This window comes from Etheostoma spectabile, chromosome 15, assembly GCF_008692095.1.
Source record: "Etheostoma spectabile isolate EspeVRDwgs_2016 chromosome 15, UIUC_Espe_1.0, whole genome shotgun sequence".
Lineage (NCBI taxonomy): Eukaryota > Metazoa > Chordata > Actinopteri > Perciformes > Percidae > Etheostoma > Etheostoma spectabile.
Genome location: NC_045747.1, coordinates 34,261,124 through 34,270,041, shown reverse-complemented (window position 1 = coordinate 34,270,041; position 8,918 = coordinate 34,261,124). Strand labels below are relative to the sequence as shown.

General features: G+C 44.7%; 1 protein-coding gene across 5 annotated transcripts in view; it reads right to left on the bottom strand.

Moving 5' to 3' along the window:
* Window positions 1–8,918, bottom strand: part of si:dkeyp-72e1.9 (syntaxin-binding protein 4) — a 127,167-nt gene that overhangs the window by 18,353 nt on the left and 99,896 nt on the right. For all 5 annotated transcript variants that reach the window (XM_032536882.1, XM_032536884.1, XM_032536880.1 and 2 more), the window contains 3 exons: window positions 6,481–6,569; window positions 1,502–1,598; window positions 685–812 (listed from right to left, as the gene is read on the bottom strand). In XM_032536882.1, coding sequence (XP_032392773.1) covers window positions 685–812; window positions 1,502–1,598; window positions 6,481–6,569 — 314 coding nt within the window. The remainder of the gene's footprint in view (window positions 1–684; window positions 813–1,501; window positions 1,599–6,480; window positions 6,570–8,918) is intronic.

The following is an 8,918-nucleotide window of genomic DNA, read 5'->3' as shown; positions in this document are numbered from 1 at the left end:
GGTCATTTCTTTTGGTGTGTGTGTAGTGCTGAGGTGGGGTGTGGTGCGTCTGTGTGGTATAGTGAGTGTGTGTGGCGTGCGTGCGTGTGGTGGGACACACACATGCAGACGCATGCACGCACACACACACACACACACACACACAGATGTACGCACGTACACATACACACACAGACACGCACACACACCCACAGACAGACAGACAGACACACGCATGCACACACAGACACGCACACACACAAGCAAACCCAAACACACAAACAGACACACGCACACACACAGAGTTATGTTTATGACTTTGTGTCTATGCATTGACAGAAGAGATCTATGTGTTTTCTATTTCTCCTTTCTTTAGGAATAGTTAGAGGAGTATTGGTATATTCTTCCCTGTTTCGTGTTACTAGACTAACTCGGACTATGATGGAATATTAACCCTTCACTAGCCCAACAGCATGTCTTTACACCAACAACAGAAGCTAAAGATACCCACAATCCATCAGGTGTATCTCTGCTACAGGTCCCACAGTAGCCCAAAACACACACCATGTGTTCCCAGTAACAGATGAGTGTGTGTAAAGGTGACCATTTGGGTTGTTGGGAGTACGTGACAGGTTAGGCTGGAAGTTATCTGTTCACTGGACTCTGTCTAGTGCTGGCAGGTGAGAGGCTGTGAGGACTGCTCACGGGGGAGTGGAAGGCGGACGTGTCCATCAAACTAGCTGCTTCGTGATAGGAAAACATGAAGGGACCCGCCCCTAGACCCAGCTCCTCCAGGTTCTCATGGAAAATGTTCCGGGTGGCCTCCACCAAGTCTGAGGGGCGACAGACAAGCACAGACACAAAATGCTATTGAATACTATTGAGTTACCATGGCAACCAGAACACCAAATAATAAAATGCTTTCACTTACATAAAATACATTTTCATTTATGCTATTAATAATTGATATCATACACTTAGTAATTAGTAGGGCTGCACAATTAATTGTAATACGGACTTGTGCAATATTGAAGTTGCAGAATATAAAATATTCATGTGTTGCTGCAGAGAATCCCCAGCCTACACACTGTATCCTACAATAGTACAGATCCTCGCAAAAATCACACTATAATCATTACAATTTTTTTTTATTTAAATATTTGTGTGAGAGTAATTATACAAAAAGGATCATGCCCTCCAATTTTGTGAATTATATCGCAATATCAGTCAATCAATAATCGCAAATTAAATATTTTCCTCACATCGTTCAGCCCTAGTAATTAGTATTAGTCATAAACAGATATCAATACATAATATGACAGTTATGAAGCAGCTCCAGGAGTGAATGAGAGTTCCAGGTCTGGAGCTGCTTCATGTTTCATACACACACAAGTTGTCAGTGACACAGAGTCTGGGATTTGACAAGATTTCAACACTGATATTTCACCTCGCTGTTGACACAACTGGAACTGTGTGTGTGTGTGTGTGTGTGTGTGTGTGTGTGTGTGTGTGTGTACTTCACCTCCATAAGCCACAGTGCCTTGTGGGTCTATTGTCAGACTCTGTCTCAACTTCTTCCTCTTCTCTTCTGTGACATCCAACCCGAGATAGGACAAAGCCTGAGAGACAGAGACAAAAACACAAGCAGAGAGTGGGATATTTTGAAAGGTGTGGAAATAAAATCAACGGGAGCGGGACGGAGCCGGAGATTAAAAAAAAAATGATGCTGCAATCAGCGACAGAGGAGAAAACGGCTAGAAGATAAGATACTAATCAGTTACTCTCCAGACTCAAACACGGTGGAATCGCTACGGTCCACAGGGCCCGCTACTTATCTACCTGAGGCCATAGTCTACCTGGGTCCTAGGTTAGGGCTACAGAATAGTCTACCTGGGCCTGAAGGTCACCTGGGTCGTAGGTTGTCCCTACGATAAAGCTAAACACTGTGCCATAGTCATACCGGTCATCGGGTTTGTCGCCTACTACGTATCTACCTGTCAATTCGACGCTGTGTCCTATGTGGGGCCCATCCTACGTAATCTTAGCCTGGGTGGCATAAGTCTACCTAGGGTCCTAGGGATTGGGCCTACTACTAGTCTAACCTGGGCCTAGGATTAGGGCACTACAACAGATAGCTAACCTTGGCGCATAGAGGTACTACCTGGGTCATGAGGATTGGGCCTACTACGTATTCTCCTGGGTCATATCTAGGCCTGGGGTACTAGAAAGGAAGGGTATGGGGCCTACTAACTAGCTCTCCTGGGCCAAGGTTAGCCTACTTACGATTCTGGACCTGGGTCATAGTCTACCCTGGTCATAGGTTGGGCCTACTCGTATTCTCCCTGTGTCAAGTCTAGGACCTTGGTCATAGGTTGTGCCTACTACGCGTCTACCTTGGCCATATGATTTAGGCCGTACTACTACGTATCTAACCTGGGCCAATAGTCCTACTGGGGGTCATAGGTGGGCCTCCTACATTCATCTACCTGGGCCATCGGTTTTAGGCCTATACGGATCTACCTTGGGGCCATAGTCTACCTGGGTCATATTTGGACCATACTACGTAGTCTACCCGGGTCTAGTCTACCGTGGTCAAGGTTGGCCTACTACGTAGTCTACCCTGGGCCATAGGTTTAGGCCTAACTACGTAGTCTACCTGGGCCTAGTCTACCTGGGTCATAGGTTGGCCACTACTCTCCTACTGGCCTAGGGTGGCGCGACTACTATTCTAACCTGGGCCATAGTCTACCTGGCCATATGTTAGCCTACTACGACTCTACCTTGGATCATAGTCCTAACCTGGTCATAGGTTGGGCCTACTACGTCATCTCCTCTGTCATAGTCTACCTGGGTCTATAGTATACCGACGATGTAGTCTTACCTTGTTCAGGTCTACCTGGTCATAGGTGGCCTAACCGTAGCCTCATACGTAGTCTACCTGGGGTCCTAGGTTAGGCCTACTACGTAGTCTACCTGGCTGCATAGTTTAGGTCCTACTAACGTAGTCTACCTGGGTCATAGTCTACCTGGGTCATAGGTTGGGCCTACTACGAGTCCTAGAGCCTGGTAGTCCTGAGTCTCCACTGTGTAAGGTCATAGGTTGGCCGCTACTACGTAGTCTACCTGGGCCATGAGGTTAGGCCTACTACGTATCTACTGGCATAGTCTACCTGTCATAGTTCAAGGCCTCCCACTTACTGATCTACTCGGTCATAGTCTACCTGGGTCATAGGTTGGGCCTACTACTTAGTCCTGGGCCATAGGTTAGCCTACACGAGCTACACCTGGGTCATAGTTACCTGGGTCATAGGTGGTGCCACTACTATTCCAGGGTCATAGTCTACTGGGTCATAGGTGGCCTGATACATAGTCTACCTGGGCCATAGGTTCAGCCTCATACGTAGTCTACTGGGCCATATCTACCTCTGGGTCATAGGTGGGCCTTACTAGTATCTACCTGGGCCATAGGTTAGAGCCTACTACGTAGTCTACCTGGTGCCATAGTCACCTGGTCCATATTTGCCTACTACGTAGTCTCCGACTGGGTCAATAGTCTACTGGGGTCATAGGTTGGGCTACTACGTATATACCTGGGCATAGGTTAGGCCTACTACGTAGTCTACCTGGGCCATAGTCTACCTGGGTCATAGGTTGGGCCTACTACGTAGTCTACCTGGGCCATAGGTTAGGCCTACTACGTAGTCTACCTGGGCCATAGTCATGGCTAGTAGCCCTACTACTAACTCTACCTGGTCATAGTCTACCTGGGTCATAGGGGGCCTACTACTAGTCTACCTGGTCATAGTCTACCTGGGTCATAGGTTAGACCACTAGTCTTACCTGTGTCAGTCTATCTGGGTACTAGGTTAGGCCTACTACGTCGCTACCTGGGTCATGGTTGGCCTACTACTAGTCTACCTGGGGTCATAGGTTAGGAACCTATTACGTATCTATCCTGGGTATCGATAGGCTACTGGGTCATAGTCACGGGGTCAAATGTTGGCCTACTACGTAGTCTCCCTGTCATGGGCCTACTGTCATGGTTAGGCCTACTACGTCTTCTACCTTGGTCCATAGTTTGCTATTCTCTTTAAAAGAATAGCAGGACCGGTGTGTGTGTGTGTGTGGGGAGTGAGTGGTAGAGCGAGTGAGAGAGTGACAGCGACTAGCTTCCAAGCGAGTACCAACTCTAGAGACATAAGCTGCTCTCCGACCGGAGGGATTTTTGCAGTTCTTAGAACAAAACGTTCCTAGAACCTTTTTTTGGGAGTTTTAAGTTCCTCTGACCACTTCAGGGCAGGGTCTTTTCCCTTTGACCTAAGCGTTGATTGGTCAAATTTATAAGTCCCACAGCCCCCCATCTATAGAAGTCATGCCATTCATGTCAATTATGGAGAAGGAGAACCAGGAACCTACTGCAGACCTACAGCCAAATTAATATCAAAGCTGAATAACAGTACTATAAACTGAACAGAGAGCAGCGACAGAACGTGGCAGATGAAAATAGAGATAATCAGCAGAGAGAGAGGAAGCTGGAGGCTGGGGAGAGGGGGAGAGGGGGAGAGGGGGAGAGTTGGAGCAGTGGGAGAACATGCTGAGAGGGCAGAAATAATGTACAGATGAAGACTGCAAGTGTGATAAAGCCAGCAGAGAGAGATCAATAATTAGATGAAGAGAGAGCTTGGGGTGAAAAAGCAAGTTAATCAGAAAGAGAACAACCTAAAAAAAAAACAACCTAAATGAACAAGGGGAGGAACATTCTCAATGCAAAGTCTTCCATTCAGGTCCAGAGGGCTTGCTGAATGTTTTGATGAGCATGAAAAAAGGTTGTGGATCATAAGCTATGGTCTGGGTTTCTACTAGAGCATGTTTACATGCTTTTATGTAAAACACATATTATTTTTCTCACACTGTCTGTCTGAATATACCTGTCTTCACCCTCTGCCTGAGTGCCTGTCTCTTTAAGCCGACATTCAGAAAAAGCTCAGTCTGCTCTGATTGGTCAGCGTTTCTGTGCTCTCTGCCCCTCTGCACTGGCACTGCAGCCGGGGAATAACCGTAATGGCGCTGCAGCAGCACTTTCTACCTTTCTATAGTATAGTTATGACATTGCAACGTACGGACGTCCTAAAGACTGAGCGTTTTGATGCTTTTTAAGTATTTATGTCACCTGCACCTGCTTTATAATAATAAAAACTGACTTGAAATCTCACCTTTAACAATATGGGACCTTAAAATTGAATATTAAGTTGTTTTGGGATTGTGTGTGACGGCTGCTGTCATTTTCTACAATGAAAAATATGTATCAACATTTTTACCGCACTTGTTAATTGTTAATGTTTATTGTGATGATGTATGTTCTGCCACCATGAACCTCATGACATCACAACTATGACCTTGTCCTTCAAATAGCACTGTGAAACTAGAGGCCTTAGTTTTGTAATATCAGAATTTTTGTTTAAATCAACTTGACATTAAATACAACCTGTCCTCATCCTAATACTAACAATTAAAGTCATTAAAGTCTCCAACAGCCGTTATTAGTCAAACCAAAATAAATGAAGTGTTCAGATCCTCAACTTAAGCAAAAGTACTAATACCACACTGTAAAAATACTCTATTACTAGTAATGGTCCTGCTTTGAAACTGTTACTAAAGTTAAAGTGTGTAAGTATCATCAGGAAAATGTAGTTTGAGTATTAAAACATTGTAGAAAGTGTAAAGGAACCAACCATTGTGTGTTTAATGGTCTCATCATCTCAGCTGGACCTGGAGGCCGTTATATTGTTGGCTAGTTTACTTTATGATAAAACATCAGATTTTATTCTTCATGAACAATTATTTAATTTTATGCTTTGAAAAGCACTTAACAAGCGATGTGAGCGAAGCCATTGGGTCCGCTGTGGCAACGCTGCTGATTATCCAGAAGTTAAAGCTGAGCGGGAACAATCTTTGCTGAGTTGTATTGGGGGCCTTGATGTTGTTGCCCAGAGTCCGGTAGGACCGGGCTAATGGACCAGAATCTGGTAGGACCGGGCTAATGGACCAGAATCTGGTAGGACAGGGCTAATGGACCAGAATCTGGTAGGACCGGGCTAATGGACCAGAGTCTGGTAGGATCAGGCTAATGGACCAGAGTCCGGTAGGACCGGGCTGATGGACCAGAGTCTGATAGGACTAGGCTAATGGTCCAGAGTCTGGTAGGACCAGGCTAATCGACTAGAGTCTGGTAGGACCAGGCTAATGGACCAGAATCTGGTAGGACCGGGCTAATGGACCAGAGTCTGGTAGGATCAGGCTAATGGACCAGAGTCCAGTAGCACTGGGCTAATGGACCAGAGTCTGGTAGGACCGGGCTAATGGTCCAGAGTCTGGTAAGACCAGGCTAATGGACCAGAGTCTGGTAGGACCAGGCTAATGGATTCTTTGCATCACACGCCAGGAGATGAGCATGACTCCAGAGTAACTTCTCGGACCGTCTGACCGGAGGACAAGACTCACCAAGTCTAACTTGTCTGATTTGAGGCGTATGTAAGGGTCCAGCGTTATCTTAGGTTTGGCCCCCGTTGGCGACCTCTGGCTGGCTGAACCTGGAGAAAGAAGAAAAGAAAAAGAAAAGGAGGGTGGAAACAAAAAGGAAGAAGAAGACAAATTGAAAAAATATGGTTGATTTTGTGTAAAGCACTGACCAGGAGTCAGGAGTTGTGAGACCCTCAAATTACTGAAGGCCTTGAACGCCTCTGCCAACAGGTCAAGTTGGAGTTTACATCCATGTACTGTATGTCTGGGTATTGTTCACTGGCATCAAAGTGATACAGGTTCATATTCAATACCTTTTTAAATACAAATTTTATAAAACAAAAAGAAATTACATTACAGCACAATTTCATTTATCATCTGCAACTACGTTTCTGTGTAACGTAGAGTTTTTCCTGCATGGCTCTACGACGCCAATCACAGACATTATCTGATCTTGGTAGAAGCATGCTGCATGCTGATTGGCTCACAGATAATATTCACTCATTAGGCGTTTTCTGATTCGTGCAACTTTAATTTGGTCAGTGCCTACAAAGTATTGAATTTGGTAGCCATCCCTACATGTATGTCTATCCAGACTCCTATAATATGTGCACTGAAGACTAAAAAGAAGGGATTTAATGATATATGAGCTATATTAAATGTGTTTCTTGGCAAAAACTAGATAGATAAATAGATAAACCAATTAGCAGTTTCAGGATGCGTGTCACCAAACGGCTCCCTTCTGCTCCTGAGTTATGGTATTCAATAATGGTATTAGACTTCTCTTTATTGATCCTTTAGGGATGACTCCTGCAAGGAAATTAAATTTCCAGCATCTTACAAGACATAAGAAGAAGAAAAAAATACAGTATAGAAAAAAAAAGTATAAAAATAACAATAACCTTCCAGCTATAAAAAGATCTTTGGCATGAATAAAACAAAATAAATAAAACAGTCAAGAGCAGTTTGTGTCCAGGTATGTATGTATGTAGACTATTAATTAAGTAATTGCATTTCCTCCTCCCCCCGAGTAAGGAGTTGTAAAGTATGATGGCATGAGGGACAAAGGAGGTTATGAATTATGATGTCACAGTGAAGTTAACCTTTGACCTTTGGGGTATAAAATGCCATCCCTTCCCCATTGTATCACACATTTGTCTGACATGTCCTAATTAGTGTAGGAATGATTGGGTTATGTCCAAAAACACACTTTGAGAGATCAGTGACCTTTGTCCTCTAAAATCTAATCAGTTCATCCTCGAGTCCAAGTGGACGTTTGTGTCAAATTTGAAGACATTCCCCCAAGGCGTTCCTGAGATATTGTGTCCACGAGAATGGGACAAACGCACAAGCCAAAAACATAATGCCACTGGCACAAAACATCCCAATGTATAAAATACAGCATCTGTATGAGATATTGGCCTTCAAACAGGATTAGGAGAGAGTACGCCAGGCCACGGGACACTTTGTAAACAACAGGAGGACAATATCATTGGATAATCTGTAATATCAGAGTGGATGGACAGATACTCTCTGTGGCTTTGGTGGAAGTGGGAGGTTGTGGTGAAGGGGAGGTGTGTGTTAATGGGTTTGGGTGGTGGGGGGGGGGGGGGAAGAAAAGCAGATGATTAAAAAGAGAGGAGTGGAGGAAAGGTGGATGATAATGTAGAGTGAGGGAAAACGAGAGAGGGGAGGGCAGGCAGCCAATGCCTAATATTAATTTGATGAGTTTGTCTGTCCCAGATTTGTGTGTCTGCTTGCTATGGCAATAGGAACCTTTCCTCTGAGTGTCTGTGTCTGCTCCCCCCCCCCCCCCCCATGAACTCATTTCAGTGACTACCCTCCTCCTCGTCCTACCCAAAGGATTTGCCCCGGACTGGCGCTGATGATTGACAGATCCGCTGTCATAACAACAGCCGTGCTTTTCAAACCCTGTTTACACCCACATGCTACTCCACATCATGTGTTTTCATCGTTTGTTGCCACTCTAGTGTAAAGTCCCCAGTTTATAAATATGTACAAGAGAACAAAATCAACTTTGTGAACAAATCATATCAACGGTGAAGTTACACAAAGACGGGAGAAGAAAGAGAAGACAGGATTGAGACGGTTAAAGAGTACAAAGGCATGAAAATGGCATGAAAATGGCATGAAAATGTCACTTTATGAGATTTTTGAACATTAATATGAGTCCCCCCAGCCTGCCTATGCCCCCCCCAGTGGCTAAAAACGCTGATAGGTATAAACCGAGCCCTGGGTATCGTGCTCTGCCTTTGAGGAAATGAAAGCTCAGATGGGCCGATCGGGAATCTTGCCCCCTATGAGGTCATGAGATGATTCAACAGCATCCTCACTAAACTTTGACATATACCACTCTGTGATAAGTCAACTAGTCAAAATAATATTAGGTCAAAAATAAT